General features: G+C 40.3%; 1 protein-coding gene across 1 annotated transcript in view; it reads right to left on the reverse strand.

The window, feature by feature from the left end:
- Nucleotides 1-17,025, reverse strand: part of DISC1 (DISC1 scaffold protein) — a 551,192-nt gene that overhangs the window by 166,671 nt on the left and 367,496 nt on the right. The window contains 2 exon segments of the mRNA XM_023728155.1: nucleotides 1,109-1,234; nucleotides 1,237-1,519. Coding sequence (XP_023583923.1) covers nucleotides 1,109-1,234; nucleotides 1,237-1,519 — 409 coding nt within the window.

Raw genomic sequence — 17,025 nt, forward strand, 5'->3', positions numbered from 1 at the left:
CTTAAAAGCTTGCAAGTGGCCATCTAAGATGCATCAACTGGTCCCAACCACCTGGAGTAAAGGAGAATGAAGAACATCAAAGACACAAGGAAAGTAGTAGCCCAAGAGACAGAAAAGGCCACATAAACCAGAGACTTCATCAGCCTGAGACCAGAAGAACTAGATGGTGCCGGGCTACCATCAATGACTGCCCAGACAGGGAACACAACAGAGAGTCCTGGATGGAGCAGGAGAAAGGTGGGGTACAGAACTCAAATTCTAGGAGGAAGACCAGATTTAATGGTCTGACTGAGACTGGAGGTACTGTGGAAATCATTGCACCTGGATTCTCTACCAGGCCAGAATTAAAACAATTTCCAAGGCCAACTCTTCAGACAGGGATTGGACTGGACTGTGGGACATAAAGTGATACTCGTGAGGAGAGTGCCTCTTAGCTCAAGTAGATACAAGAGACTAAACGGGCAGCTTCTGTCCAGAGGTGGGATGGGAAGGCAGAGAGGGTTAGGAGCTGGTTAAATGAACATGGGGAGTCAGGGGTGGAAAGGAGGAGTACGCTGTCACAGTATGGGGAGAACAATTAGAGTCACATAACAATGTATGTATAAATTTTTGTACAGAAAAAGATTTTAAAAAAACTTTGAGAATAAAAAACAACAGTGAGATATATAAACAGAATATGTATTCTAATATATAATTACATATTGCTATTGCAATATATAGATTCTAAATATACAGTTAATATTATATATGCTATATAATGTATGTTATATACAAGTATATTATATGTGATATGTAATGTGTGCTATTTATATTAATTATATATTAGATTATATACTCCAACTCTAGCCATTAAGTTGGAGCCCAGGTGGTGTAGTGGTTAAGAGTTCGGCTGCTAACCAAAAGGTAAGCACTTCAAATCCACCAGTCACTCCTTGGAAACCCTATGGGACAGTTCTACTCCATCCTATAGAGTCACTATGAGTCGAAACCAACTTGACAGCATCTAACAACAATAAGCCATTAAGTGAGAATAACAATTAGAACCAAATATGTCAAAATTTTTTCAAAAAAAATTCTACATTATTTTGTAACCATATTTAAAAGTTACTAAAACATTTAAAAGTTCTATGGTTAAGTCAGACATCCATTCAATATGTACTGCTCCCACTTGGAGCCTGGTCCCAAAGCAGCCCCCACAGGAGAGGCTGCCTATTGAGGCTGTGAGAAAAGGACAGGCACCTCTTTCTGTTCGCTGCCAGCACAGTGAAGAGAGGGGCTCTGCTGGGACTTCCACTCGTCATCGGCCTGCAAAGGGGTCTTCCTCCTCCCATCTTCTGAGAGAGGTCTGGAGGGGACGGCCATGGCAGCAGTAAAGGCAGTGCCCTCCAAGTCACCCATCAGCTTCTCATCTTCTACACTCAAGCTGCCCCTGGCCTCTTTCAGCTGCATGTTCTGAATAAAGAGCCGACAAGCTTCCAAGTCAGCTTCCCACACTTTTTCAAGCAGTGGGTTCTTGCAGCTAAGACAAAGAGAGGGAAAACAAATGCACAGAAATTAATTCACTGATGTTTCATCATACCAAGTCAATACTTTGTTAAATGTTACAAACAATTTCATAATTAACAACTTAATTTCATATGGTGATGAATTATTTCAGCCAGAAGAGTCAGAGGGGACAAATTTGTGTACCATCAAGTAACAGTGAAGTAAGTGTTTGATCCTTCTTAACAACCTGGTCTGCAGGACCACCCAAGATCCTGTACACTTCTCCAGACTCAGTGGTTCCCATATAACTCCCCCTCCCCATGTCTGTGCTCCAGCTGAGGGGGCTTTCTTTGAGTCCCCAAACATGCCCAACTCTCTCCAACTTTACACGTGCTGTTTTCTCAGCCTAAACATTCCTCCTCTGTGACCCTATCGCCCTCCCTGACCTCCACACACTCCTAAGCCTTTATCTGTCTGAATTCTATTATCTTCAGATCTCAGCTTAAGTATCCTTTCCTTGGGAGGAACCTTCCCTGACTCCCAGCTAGAAATTTATAACAGGTTTCTCAGCACCCTGTATTTTTCCTTCAGAGTATTTATCACAATAATAATTATTATTATCTTATGTAATTATTGTTTTTTTCTCTGAGAGAAGGCTTCTGTCTATCTTGTTCTCCATTCTATGGATAGAATCTATCAACATGGCTCATGAGCTCAAATGCAGGTAATATAAATGAATGAAGCAGAACAGAGTTGATCTAAATCATAACAGCTGATATCCAGCCTCATGGTAGAAGACAACAGAGAGGAGTAGACTCTGGCTAGTCATCCCTCCACAGGGAGCACTTCCTTAGCTCAGACCAACTAAAGCTATGAAGAATATGGTCTCAGGTTGACAAAAGTTCTGATTTTTCAGGGAAAGCCAAGAATCTGGGATTTTAAATGAAAATTTATATTTTTTTAAATCCATCCGTTCAGTTTAAGGCTGGATATTTTCTACACGCCTATTTTTCATTTAATAATCCTTTCTTCTACTATGTATAATCTGCTGTTCAATCCATCTATTGAGTTCTATATGTCAGCTACTTTATTTTTCAGTTCCAGCATTTATATTTGATTCTCTTTTATATATTCCAGTTCTCTGCTGAAATTCTCCATCACGGCTTTTACTTTCTTGGACATATCAATCATAGTTATTTTAAAGCCCATGTCTATAAATGATGGATACAGAAGGAAAGATAAAAAATAAGGAAAAAGTAATATTAAATGAGTTATTAGCCAAGAATTTTTAAATACTAACAAGGGACATCAAATACACATTTAGGATGCTCTACAGTCATAATGAGTCGGAATCAACTTGATGGCATTGGGTTTTTTTGGGTTTTTTTTTATAATTCCCAAAAAAGAAAAGTCAGAGAAAAAAAAACCCATGTAAGCACATTATAGTAAAACTGATAAACACCAAAGACAGAACAAAATTTTAAAAGCAGCCAGAAAGAAAAACTGCATTAACTTCCAAAGGAGCAACAATATGGGCAACAGAAATTGTGGAAGAGAGGAGACAATAAAATGACATTTTACAAATATTGAAAGGAAATAACTTCCAATCTAGAATTATATAATCATATTGAATTTTCTTCAAAAATAAAAGTAAAATAAAGACATTTTTCAGATAAATAAGACCTGAGAGAATTCATGGCAGCACATCCACAGTAAAGGAAATGATCCCAGATGCAAGCACAGGCATTCATAAAGGAATGAAGAGCAATGGAAAGAGTAACTATGTAGGTAAATCTAAGTAATATTGATTGTACAAAACAACAAAATAATTTCTTTTGGGGTCTAAAAGATACATAGAATTAAAAAGCATCAATTACAATATTCTCAGATCTTTGCATTGTCTAGTAAATTGTAAAAGTGGTCATTTACAAAGTCATTTAAAAAGTCAAGGATTCATATTAAATCGTCTATGAGTTTTAACCTGGAAGTTAAAAATATGTATAACCAAAAATACTGACATGGGGGAAAGTAAGAAATTTAAAAAATTATAAGTACTTCATTGTTTAAGCATTGCTTTACTGAAAGCAATAAAGGAGACAAGAATGAACACGGCACAGATGGGACAAATAGTAAGATAGGAAGATGTATATCCAAACATATCAGTAATTACATTAAATATAACTAGATAAACCCTGAAATTAAAAGGTGAATGTTTTTTACACTGAAATAAAAAGTCAAAACTCAAATATATGTTACTTATAAGAGACATACATTAAATATAAGGATACAAATGAACTGCAAGTAAAAGGATGGGAAAAATATACCATAAAAGCATTATTAGAGGAAAAAAATGTAGTGGGGAAAGGGCAATTTTTTCAACATATTGTACTATGTCAATCAGATATCACTATAGGAGAAAGAAAACAAATTGTGATTACTGACTCACACCATATCAACATCAATTTCAGGTAGACTGCAGATCAAAGGGCAGTGAAAGTAAAGGGCAGGGAAAGGTAAAACAGGACAGTGATGGACAGTAAAAGGTAAAACATAAAAAATAAAGCATAAAACATAAATAAAACGTCTAAAAAAAGCATAGGATAATATTTTTATGATTTCGTGGTAGGCAAAAATCTTTTAAACAGGGTACAAAATGTACTAATAAATAAAACAGATGATAAATTATACTTCATTAAAATTAAGAACTTATGTTCATCAAAAGAAAAATATTTTCCTTATGAGTTCGTATTTCCTTAAGAATATTAACTATTTTGGCCAGTGATTCTTTAGTCTTCCTCAGTTGTAATTACCTATCCCTCGGGGGAGCCCTGGTGGCGCAGTGGTTAAGAGCTCAGCTGCTAACCAAAAGTTGGCAGTCCGAATCCACCAGCCACTCCTTCGAAACTCTATGGGGCAGTTCTACTCTGTCCTATAGGGTCACTATGAGTCGGAATCGACTCGATGGCAACAGGTTTGGTATTTTTATCCCCCAGGGAGCGGTGAGGGCTGGGGGATGCTCAAGATCCAGGCCACCTATTTTATGTTTTCCTCATGGCAGTGCTCCTCTGCTGTTAGATTTATACTCCTGACCTCAAGGCTTACACTGGCTGGCAGGTGTTTGTTTCTCAGAACCAAAGGGTCGGGCACTGGCCTTCCCAGGCAATGTGGGAGGAGAAAAGGGGATGCCTGCAAAACTCTCCTCTGCTTTATTGTCTGTTTCTTCGCCACATGGGGACCAATCACCTCCAGTTGTCTCGGGGTTTCTCAGCTATTTTATTTTTAATTTAACAGATCTGTCAACATCTCTCTGGATTCTGTGGTGTGTAAGGGGCTGAATATAGGGCAAAGAGCCAGCATCCCAGCTCTCACAACTTTCCTAAGGAAGAAAAAGTTACTTCTGTAAACAATTTTCTACAGTACAATGATTTGGATACTGTAACATGGTGCCTATTTGCTATTTGAGAAATATGGTATGTATAGCCTTTGAGTGAAAGTGGGGTTAGTCCAGAAATGTATCTGTCAAAGCTTGGAAGTTAATTTTAGGAATTCATGCTGAATTGTAAGTAAATTGTAAAGTAAACTTGCAGTGTTTCATTATGACCCATGTAACAATTTCATCAAGCTTTAGCTTTTAAAAATATCTACTTATTACATCTGTTTATGCTAAAGAGCATAGTGGTTGATTTCAAATTCTTCAGATGCTTTGCTCTTCATGCACAGGAGAGTAGTGAGGTCATTAGTAATAAATCCCTTTCACAAATGAGTCACAGCTCCTTGAGCTATGTGGGATCTTTGGTGATGTTTTCACAGCCAGTAATGAATGAAACAGCTTCTAGCTTTAACTTCAGTGTTTGGGGAAAATATCTTGAGTAGAGTATTGAGATTCACCAACGAAATATGAGTTCATATTTCCTTAGGAATATTAACTGTTTGGGCTGGCTATCCTTTGGCGAAGGGGATGAAAAGGCTCTAAGTTGTGCCTCTCTGTCTTAGTCATCTAGTGCTGCCATAACAGAAATACCACAAGTGGATGGTTTTAATGAAGAGAAGTTTATTTCCTCACAGTCAAAGTAGGCTAAAAGTCCAAATTCAGGGCTTCACCTCCAGGGGAAGTCTTTCTCTCTGTCGGCTTCTCATCAAAGTTCCCCCGAACTAGGAGCTTCTCGGCGCAGGGACCCCGGTCCAAAGGACACACTCTGCTCCTGGCACTGCTTTCTTGATGGTATGAGGTCCGCTGTCTCACCACTCCCTTCTGTCTTTTATATCTCAAGAGATTGCCTCAGGACACAATCCAGTCTCGTAGATCAGGTCCTGCCTTACTAACACAACTGCCACCCATCCTCCCTCATTAACATCATAGAGGCAGGTTTACAACATACAGGAAAATCACACAGTACCAGGAATCATGGCCTAGCCAAATTGATACACACATTTTTGGGGGGACATAATTCAAACCATGACACTCTCCTAACGAGTTCAGGTGGTGGGAGTGTGGGGTACCATCTAAAGTATAATGGGATAATCTGTATTTCTGTACTTGAAGAAATATAGTCTTCCTCAGTTGTAATTACCTATCCCTTGGGGAGCTGGGAGGGCTGGGGGATGCTCAGGATCCAGGTCACCTATTTTATATCCTCCCCATGGCAGTGCTTTTCTGATGTTAGATCTAACATGCTGGTTTGAAGTAAATGAGCTCTCTGAGGTCATCTGACTGTGACTTGAATCATCACGGGGTTGAGGTATGTATATGTTTTATATGGGGAGTGGTGGCGAAAGAGAGGGTAGGCAGGAGGTTTGTAGGCAAACTTCTATCTATTTAAGCAATGGAAATACTGAGTTCTCACACAGATCCTGTAGTTTCAGCTCTCATCACCAAGCTCTCTTTCCTGACTTATTAATATTGTTCTTTAAAGGGCATTAGTATTTTATCTCTTTCTTTGGAAACTTGGAAGATAACTAGATCTTTTTATGGAACCATGGTGGAGTAAAATATCACACCAATATGTGAATTCGAATGGTACTAAACTTTCACCTGCAAACTGCTGAAGCACAAAGATTCCTCATGTGTCTGAAATTTTTCATTCCCTGGGCAACAATAACTTAATCTACAATTTAAAAAAAATGCTCTAGAAATATTTAAATTGTATTCCTTTTTCTTCTATTTTCCAAGAAAGAAAAATCAATGCAATTCTTCACTGAGCAATGGACATTTCAGTCTTTTTCCCAAAATGACATCTGATGATAGGACAAGAGGAACTAAGGTATAAGAAAGAGCGTTGGACTAGGAGTCAGAGTGGACCCTGTTTGTTGCCTAGCTAGCTTCCCTTCCTCTCTCTGTTCTTCCTAATAAAACCCACATTGTATTCAGGTAACCAACCCTCCCTCCTTGGGACATATTGGTTGGTTACCCCTAGATTCTCAGGTAGATTGCGATTAGATTAAGTCGATCAACCTATGGCATTAGTCTGGCCAGGTCTTTAGTCCAGGGACTGGCACGTAACCCAAGACAGCTGATCTGAACTCAGTCAAACTATGTCTTTTGGTCCATGCTTGGGTGGTGGTAGATGGGGAGTAGTTTTTACTCTCTCCCAATAGAAATGAACAAGGAAACCATTGCATCTTTCTTGTGATTCTAATGGAGCCAGCCTGCAGACAAAGCTGACGCATTATGGATGGAAAATGGCAGAAAAGAGAGATGAAAGGAATCTAGGACTTGGATGATAAGGCTGAGCAGCTTGATCAACAAACTAGTTATCCATCTTACTATTGTTTAAGCCAGTTGGAGTCGTGTTGCAATTAATTGTGGCTGAACACAGATGATTCAACCAAAATCAGAAGACATGGATTGAAGTTTGGCATCTACCAGAAAATTTTGGTGGCCTTTGGAAAGTGATTTTCCTATCTCAATTTGAATTTCTTCATTTGTAATACATCTTGTGTCTATCTCAGAGGAACACTGGTGGCACAGTGGTTAAGTGCTCGGCTGCTAACCAAAAGGTAGGCTGTTCGAGCTCACCAGCAGTTCCATGGGAGAAAGATGTGGTGGTCTGCTGCCATAAAAAGATTACAGCCTTGGAAACCCAATGGGGTAGTTCTCTAGGGTCGCTATGAGTCAGAATCAACCCAACGGAAACAGATTTGGCTTTTTCTGGTCTATCTCAGAGGATAGGTTGTAATGAGGACCATACAAAATAATATGCAATGTATAAAAGAGGAGAAGTATTAGAAAAATATATATATAACTTCTCAAATCTTGAATAACAAAAGGCAATAAAATCAGTCTTAAATGTGCATGTATGGTGACTAAGATATGACCATTGTGGGCTGTAATTATCCTATGACTCTCGTATTATTACATAAGAAGTATAGATTGAGTGAGACCAACGGTTCATTCTTCCCAAGATTCAACCTTGGGCAATGACAACAAAAGACATTTTGCAGGAGGACAATGAAGTTACTCATCAATGTCATCATTACTGTCATCACTATTACCACTACCACCGTCATTGTTGTTATTGATCAGGTACTGTTATAAGAGTTTTACAAATATTATGTCATTTAATCCTCAAAACAACCTTATGAGGTAGATAGCATTACTACATTGTGGTGGTTTGAAACATATATTCAAATTCTTTGACATTCCTACAATCGAGTAGTGGAGTGTATGTCCTCTCCTCTTGAATCCAGGCTGGCCTAAGCGACTTTCTTATAAACAGGAGCACAGAAAGGGAGTAATGCCATGTAGCTTCCAAGTTAGGTCAGAAAAGGCCATGTAGCTTCCACTTGGTTCTTTCGGGACACTTGCTCTGGGGTGCCATACAAGATGTCTGTCCATCCTGAGATCGCTGTGCTGACTACTTGTAGGCGCTGTGATCAACAGTTCCAGCTGAGCTCCTAGCTGACTACTATCAACTGCCAACCATTTGAGAGAGCTATCTTGGGTGTTTCAGCCCAGGTGAGCTGACATCTGCCTATAACCCCATGGGAGACCTCCAAGTGAGAATAAAATAAAATTATTTTCTGGGACCCAAACCAAAACCCACTGCTGCTGAGTCGATTCTGACTCATAGCAACCCTTCAGGACAGAGCAGAGCTGCCCTATATGGTTTCCAAGGCTGTAAATCTTTACAGAAGCAGATTGTCACATCTTACTCCCCCTGAGTGGCTGGTGGGTTCCAACCACTGACCTTTTGGTTAGCAGCCAAGCACTTTAACCACTGCACCACCACGGCTCCTGTTTTAAGACACACCTCTATTGCACAAAGGAGGAAACAAAGGCAGAAGTCAGGGATATATTCAAAATAAGATTTCCTAGCTTCTCTCTCCTCTTGTGGGTAAGCCAATTAGTTATGGGTTTTAACAATCCTTTTCAATTTTGCAGCCTATTCAAAACTCAAAGGAACAAAGATTTTTTGGGGTTTTGTTTTGTTTCATTTTTCCACACCACTCAGTAGTACACCAGGGTGAGAAAGGAAAGAGAATACCACCAGAAATAATTAGATAATTATCTGGAGCAAGTATTGAAAACTCAATTTTGGGACATAAAATCAAAGTCATCAGGGATCCCCATCAAATCAGCTCCTCCTCTTAATTTCTCTATTTCTATTCATGGATTTTTTACTCTTGCAATCATCCTGGCTTGTTCAGAGTGTCTCGCCCCATTAGAAATATGTCCCTTGAGAGCAAGGACCCCTGTCTGTTGTGCCCATTGCTCTATTCCCAGTGTCTAGCACACTGCTGAAACAATAGACACTCAACACATGCCATAGTAAGAGAATGACTTGAATGAGGACCAGAAATCATGGTAATTTTTAACATTTTTCTTTCCCTTCACCCCTTTATTCAGCCATAGATTATACATTGAGAATATCATTCAGTTCTATTCTTCCCCATTTCAATCGCTACCCCAAGTTAAGCATTCCATTTCTTCACCCATAGAAAACTGCAGTTAATGATTAGCCTTTCTGCCTTCAAATATTTCACTCTTCCAATCTATTCCATCTATTGTTGCTCCAGAATGTTTAATGGTTCCCATTGCTTGCCAAATAGAGAGCAGTCTTTCGAGGTTTTTCCCAAGATGGCCCCAGCCCCTGCACTGGCCTCTCTGCCCATTGCTCCCCTCTGTATTCATCATATGCCAGCAGAGTGGAGCACTAATTGTTCCCAAGACAAATACACACGTTTCCATTATAGATGAACATTTCTTAGGCTTTTTCTTCTCCATAATCACCACCCATTACAATCCAACCAATTCATCAGGGTCCATCTCAAATGTCACTTTAAGAAAGAACTCTTCCCTGATCCCTACAATCATATATAATCTCTACTTTTTCTAAACCCATATGGCATTTAGTAATACTCTTATGACAGTTATTACATTCTGCCTTGATTTCTGGTTTTTGTGGTCATATGCCTTCTTCTACTGTATGTACTCAATGAGGTTTGAGAATATTTCTTACTCATTTTTTTTCAATCCTATGAAGCATACAGTCTAGCAAGGTGTTACCCACTGTAGGAACTTAATACATATTTAATGAATTGAATGTACTTTTATGGAAGTTACAGCTAAAGGACTCCTCTAATTTGAAGCAAAGAAAACAATTAAGTTTAAAAATATCCATCCTAATACAGGTTAATACGGGAAAGCTTTCCTGATAAGTGGTCCCAGTGGATTGAGTACATTAAAACTCTCGAGTCTCAGCACAGTTTTCAATCTGCCACTCTGCCTTGACAGTGTCGTATTTGGCTTCTAAGCTGTCCAATAACAAAATAAAATTTTAAATTATTTGACTATAATTTTGAAGTGGAGAAAACCTTTCTAAGCAAGACAAAACCTGGAAATCAAAAAGGGGAAAAAGTGATAAATCTGGATACATTTAAATGTAAACTTCTACACGGCAAAAAAAGTCACAAATGAAAGTCAAAATACAAATGACATATTAGGAAAAAAAATTTGTAATGTGTAGCAAAGTACAAGAGTTGTGAAAATCAATAAGAAAAAAAAGCAAACATCCCCAAAGAAAATAGGCAGGATAGGTAGAAGAAGAAACACGAATGGCCAATAAATATATGAAAAGATGATCAGCCTCATACAAAATAAAGATGTGCAAATTAGGAAATGAAAGTCTGGAAGGTGTATGATGCACTGCTTTAGAGGTAGAGGGATAAATCAGTACCCTTTCTTGGGAAAGTCATTTGGCAATATTTGTTAGAATTTAAAACGCACATGCTCTCTGAACTAGCTGTTTCCACCCTACTAGGCACTTACCAGACAGATATATTCAAACAAGAAAAAAAGAAAGATATGAGAAAAAGAACGGTAATGCAGCAAGAGTAATGATTGGAAACAACCAAATAGAGAAAAACTGGAATCAACCAAATTCATTGTTACATACTTTGCAACCATTTACAACAGAAGGCTGAGCTGTATCTTTAAATACAGAAAGATCTCCAAGGAAAATTAAGCGAGAAAGGCAAGGCACAGAACAGTTTTCTACTATGATCTGATCTGAATTTTTTAAAAGTACCAAAAAGACAGGCATATATATTCGTGTGTGTGTATATATATATATATATATATATATAAATGAGTGAAATATTTCTGGAAGGATACACTTGAAACTCTTAACGTTTCCTCATGGTTGGGGGAGGGGCAAGGAGGCTTTTATTTTACATTTTATTCCTTTTTGGGTTCCCCCCCCTTTTTTTTTAATAAGCCACACATATCCTTTGCTTTTATAATAAGAAAATGCAAAACGATACTTTATCTACTTCTTTTCCTCTTGTCATTTTGCCAAAATGTGTACCGTCCTTAACTTTGGTGCTAAACCACCCCCTCTGCACAGAAGTCCTTGTCCTGGTTTTGGGGCCCCACGTTTGATCAGCGCATGCTGAAAGTCGAGAACAGGCATCCTAATAGGAGCACTTCAGAAGGACAAGAGCCACATTTAGCTCCTGAGGACTACAGGATAAATGGAAACACATGCTGACATTGAGGGCAGCCAAAAAATTTTAAAGGGAAATAGGAGTGAGACAAGGAGACAGCACACCTCGCAAATTGCCTCTCTCTCAGCTTATCTCGTGGACACATTCCAAGAGTCCACTCAGAAAGAAACGGAGCTGGCCAGCTCTGCACTACAGGTGAAATCTAGCATTCTCCCTACCTCTTACAATGGGGCTTTCTGAGGAGAGCTCAGTAATAAATGCCACAAAAGTGGGATGGAAAACAGGCCTGCTAAAAACTCACACCCAAAATATTCTATTTGACAAAGGGGTAGGCCAGAGGTAAGGAGGCAAAGATTGCACGGGCTAAGTAGACACATATATCTGTTTGTTGGAAAAAGAGAATAAAGAAATGTCTCCTAACCATAATGTGTTCCAGAGAGAACAGTGAAAGCAACTTACAAATAAGCCAGGCCTGCAGGCATATTCCGACAGTGTGGTTAGGCTGGCCTCTCGGTCAAGAACTGACAGAAACAGTCAGGGCCACAGCGGGCCAGATGCCTTGGGCAAGTCCTGTCAATTTTAACATCATAGATGTATTTTCCCATGCACAAACAGAGGAAGGTGGAAACATTACCTCCAAGCCTACAATAACTACGGCTCAGGAGACTTCTGTGACACAGTTGGGAGCAGGAGGAGGAAAGTGTCCCAGCAACCAGTGTCCCAGTGAACAGAGAGAGGCTCAGTTTTAACTGTGGAAAAGAAGCAGACAGGGCAATGTGCGCCTGCATCTGGGAGTGTGTGCAGGGAGAGAAAGTGCGGCAGAGGAATTGCTAGTGTGTGAAAACAGAAGATGTAGACACTGCCCATCTGACAGAGGGAACCCATGTTCTTCATGAGTTATCAGCCACACTGAGAGAAGGAAATGGAAGAGGGAGAGACAGGTCCTCTGCCTGACAGGCTGCCAGCTGTCCTCTGTGGGCACAGAGGGGACGAGGCAGAGGGGGATGTGACAATAATACCAAAGAGCAGCCTTTTGTTTCTCACTTGCTTCCCAGGACTCCTGCAGTACAGATTTCACACACGGGGCAGGGGGTCATGAGGTGCAGGGAGCCTGTTAGCCTTGTCCAAAGACCTTCGCCAGGACCAGGGCTCTCTCTTCTGCACCTGAAGGGCAGGCCCTCCAAGACTGAGGGAGACCACCTGAGCAAATGGCCTGAGGCCAATCCCCATAAAGTGTGAAGATAATGGAGCCCGTAGACAACTCAGAGAAATAGTCATCTTTCTTTACCCTATAATTCAGAGGCCCAAAGTTTTACACAGACTCAGAGTGATGGAGGGTGGATATTGTCCACTAATGAAGTTAGAATGGTTGGAAAGACAGTGGAGCCAATAGGGGAGGAGAAGACAGTGCCAGCCACCTCCTGGGCCTGCCTCTAGAATCCTGGTCAGGGCTGCACTTCGTGTTCCAGTCTCTTAGCCAAGGGGTGGTACTTCTGGAGGCAGCCAGTGCAGGGGCCTGGTGGGAGGTTTGAAACCCAGCTCCACTTCTTACTAGCTATGCACCATAGACAAGTTTCTTAGCCATCCTGTGCATCTATTTCCTCCTCCACAAAATAAGAACGATCGTTAAGAGATTACATAGTTAATATATGTAAAGTACTCAGAACTGTGCAAGCACTTCTGATACCCAGACTTCCTCACCTGGACCTTCCCAGCTCTGCAGTTTCTCAAGATTATCAGTCCTATAGTCCTTGTTGCAGGCAGTCTCATATTTATCCCTTAGAACTTAGCTAAAAAGTCTTTTCTCTTTGAAGTTCTGCCTCACTCTTCTTGGAAAAGTAGTGCCCAGCATTTTATTCATACCTTTGACATTCATCACATCACATTCATCACTGTAACCATCTGCATATATTTGCTTCCCTACCAAAGCAAGAACTCTTCAAGGTCAGTGAGCGCGTGCTTGGTGGACAAACAAATCAATCAGTGAATGAACAGATTTCATAAAGGTTTGCTGTAGGCTGCTGTGTGTTTCCCTTAGGCACATCAGGGCTTGGAAGGCAGCAAAGCCAAGAACAGAACATGCAGAGGCGCTTCCAGCAGGGCCTCTGGTCTAGATGCACCTATGGCTGAAACACTGGAAGACCGGTTCCCTACGAGCCTACCTGAGTGGGGAAGAACCTGGGTGTGGGCACCCTTCAGCTGGCTGCTATCACTGCACGGTCATCCCAAAGCACCTGACATCCCCTGTCCTGATATTGAGAAGGAAGAACATGAAAGACCAAGTTGCCAAGCCAGGACAACGACTGCAAGTCCTGCTGAAGATGAGCTGCATGGACGAAAGGAATCAGAGGGAGTGGCAAGTGCCAAGCCCCAGAGCTATGCCCGTTAAATGTGCAAGGATCTTGGCTGAGGGTGAAGACAGGTTCAATATGACAACTAAGCAGCAGCCTGAGTCAACATCATGGGACCATGGCTTTGGGGGAATCCCTCAGCCATGCCCTCTGTTTCTGTGAATGGTAGTCCTTATAGAAGTCCAAGGAATCTGCGCTCACTGAAATTATACACCAACTCTTGCATGTAAGTGCATTTTCATGGGAAGAGATGCACCAGTTTTCATGAGACCCTTTAAAAGGACCTGCAATTTTAAAACAAAGTAATTGATGTGCATATCAATCACTTGGGAACTTTGTTAAAATATGGATGCTGGTTTGTAGGGTGGGAAGGGGACAGAGGTTCTGTATTTTTAACAACATCCTAGGTGATGTCAATGTTGCTGGTTGGCACTCCATACTTTGAATAACAAGGCCATGTCGTCGGCTTTTTTTTATTTTTTATTGTTGTAGTTTAAATGAAGTTTACATTTCAAGTCTCCTATACAAAAATTTATACATACATTGTTATGTCACCCAATTGCTCTCCCCATACTGTGACAACACACTCCTCCTTTCCACCTCTGATTCCCCATGTCCATTCAATTAGCTCCTAACCCTCTCTGCCTTCCCATCCCCCCTCTGTACAGAAGCTGCCCATTTAGTCTCTTGTATCTACTTGAGCTAAGAGGCACACTCCTCACAGGTATCACTTTATGTCTCACAGTCCAGTCCAATCCCTATCTGAAGAGTTGGCCTCAGAAATTGTTTTAGTTCTGGGCTGATAGAGAATCCAGGGGCCATGCTTTCTGGGGTTCCTCCAGTCTCAGTCAGATCATTAAGTCTGGTCTTCTTTCTAGAATTTGAGTTCTGCACCCCACCCTTCTCCTGCTCCATCCGGGACTGTGTTGTGTTCCCTGTCAGGGTGGTCATTGGTGATAGCCAGGCACCATCTAGTTCTTCTGGTCTCAGGCTGATGAAGTTTCTGGTTTATGTGGACTTTTCTGTCTCTTGGGCTACTACTTTCCTTGTGTCTTTGGTGTTCTTCATTCTCCTTTACTCCAGGTAGTTGGGACCAACTAATGCATCTTAGATAGCCACTTGCAAGCTTTTAAGACCCCAGACACCACTCACCAAAGTAGGATGCAGAACATTTTCTCAATAAGCTTTGTTATGCCAGTTGACCTAGATGTCCCCTGAAAGCATGGTCCCCAGACCCCTACCCCTGCTACTCTGTCCCTCAAAGTGTTTGACTGTATTCAGGAAAATTCTTCGCTTTGGTTTAGTCCAGTTTTGCTGACTTCCCCTGTAGTGAGTGCTGTCCTTCCCTTCACCTAAGATAATTCTTATCTACTATCTAGTTAGTAAATAACCCTCACCCTCCCTCCCTACCCTCGTAACCATCAAAGAATGTTTTCTTTTGTGTTTAAACCTTTTCTTGAGTTCTTAGAATAGTGGTCTTCTACAATATTTGTCCTTCTGTGACTGACTAAATTCACTCAGCATAATGCCCTCCAGATTCCTCCATGCTATAAGATGTTTCACGGCTTCACCATTGTTCTTTATCACTGGGTAGTATTCCATTCTGTGGATATACCATAATTTGTTATCCATTCATCTGTTGATGGGCACCTAGGTTGTTTCCATCTTTTCGCTATTGTGAACAGTGCTGCAATGAACAAGGGTGTGCATGTATCTATTCGTGTGATGGCTCTTATTTCTCTAGGATATATTCCAAGGAGTGGGATAGCTGGATCATATTGGTACTTCTATTTCTAGCTTTTTAAGGAAGCATCAAATCGATTTCCAAAGTGGTTGTACCATTTTACATTCCCATCGACAGTGTGTAAGTGTTCCAGTCTCTCCACAACCTCTCCAGCATTTATTATTTTGTGTTTTTTGGATTAATGCTAGCCTTGTCGGGGTGAGATGATATCTCATTGTAGTTTTCATCTGCATTTCTCTAATGGCTAATGATCGTAAGCATTTCTTCATGTGCCTGTTAGCTGCTAGAATATGTTCTTTGGCGAAGTGCCTATTCATAACCTTTGACAATTTTTTTTTTATTGTACTACAGGTGAAGGTTTATAGAACAAATAGTTTCTCATTAAACAGCAGTACACATATTGTTTTATGACATTGGTTAACAACCTCACAACATGTCAACCCTCCCCCTTCTTGACCTTTTTTTTTTTGGTGAAGATACACATAGCTGAAGATACACCATTTCAAAAATTTCTACATGCACAGTTCAGTAATATCGACTACGCTCTTCCAGTTGTGCTGTTATTCTTGCTTTAGATGAAGGTTTACAGGACAAAATAGTTTCTCATTAAACAGTTACTATACATATTGCCCTATGACAATGGTTAACAACCCCACTACATGTCAACACTGTCCTTATTCAACCTTGGGTTCCCTATCACCAGCTTTCCTGTCCCTTTCTGCCTTCTAGTCCTTGTCCTTTGAAAATTTTTTAATTGGGTTATTTGTCTTTTTGTTGTTGAGATTTTGCAGCATCTTGTAGATTTTAGAGATTAGGCACTGGCTGGATTTGTTGGAGCCAAAAATTTTTGACCAGTCTGTAGGTTGTCTTTTTACTCTTTTGGTGAAGTCTTTTGATGAGCATAAGTGTTTGAATTTTAGGAGCTCCCATTTATCTGGTCTCTCTTCTGGTGCTTCTGCATTGTTACTTATGGTTCATATTCTGTTTATGCCATGTATTAGGGCTCCTAGCATTGTCCCTATTTTTTCTTCCATGATCTTTATCGTTTTTGATTTTATATTTAAGTCTTTGATCCATTTTGAGTTAGTTTTTGTGCATGGTGTGCGGTATGGGTCTTGTTTCAGTTTTTTGCAGATGGATATCCAGTTATGCCAACACCATTTGTTAAAGAGACTGTCTTTTTCCCAATTAACAGACTTTGGGCCTTTGTCAAATATCAGCTGCTAATAGGTGGATGAATTTATGTCTGGATTCTCAATTCTATTCCACTGGTTATGTATCTGTTGTTATACTGGTACAACAGGTTCTAAGTAGTGTGAGGCCTCTCACTTTGTTCTTCTTGAGTAATGCTTTACTCATTTGGGGCCTCTTCCCTTTCCATATGAAGTTGGTGATTTGTTTCTCCAGCTCATTAAAAAATGCCATTGGAATTTGGGTCAGGATTGCATTGTATTGTAGATCACTTTGGGTAGAACTGACATTTTCACAATGTTGAGTCTA

The sequence above is a fragment of the Trichechus manatus genome, unplaced genomic scaffold (genome assembly GCF_000243295.1).
Source record: "Trichechus manatus latirostris isolate Lorelei unplaced genomic scaffold, TriManLat1.0 scaffold00021, whole genome shotgun sequence".
Taxonomy (NCBI): domain Eukaryota; kingdom Metazoa; phylum Chordata; class Mammalia; order Sirenia; family Trichechidae; genus Trichechus; species Trichechus manatus.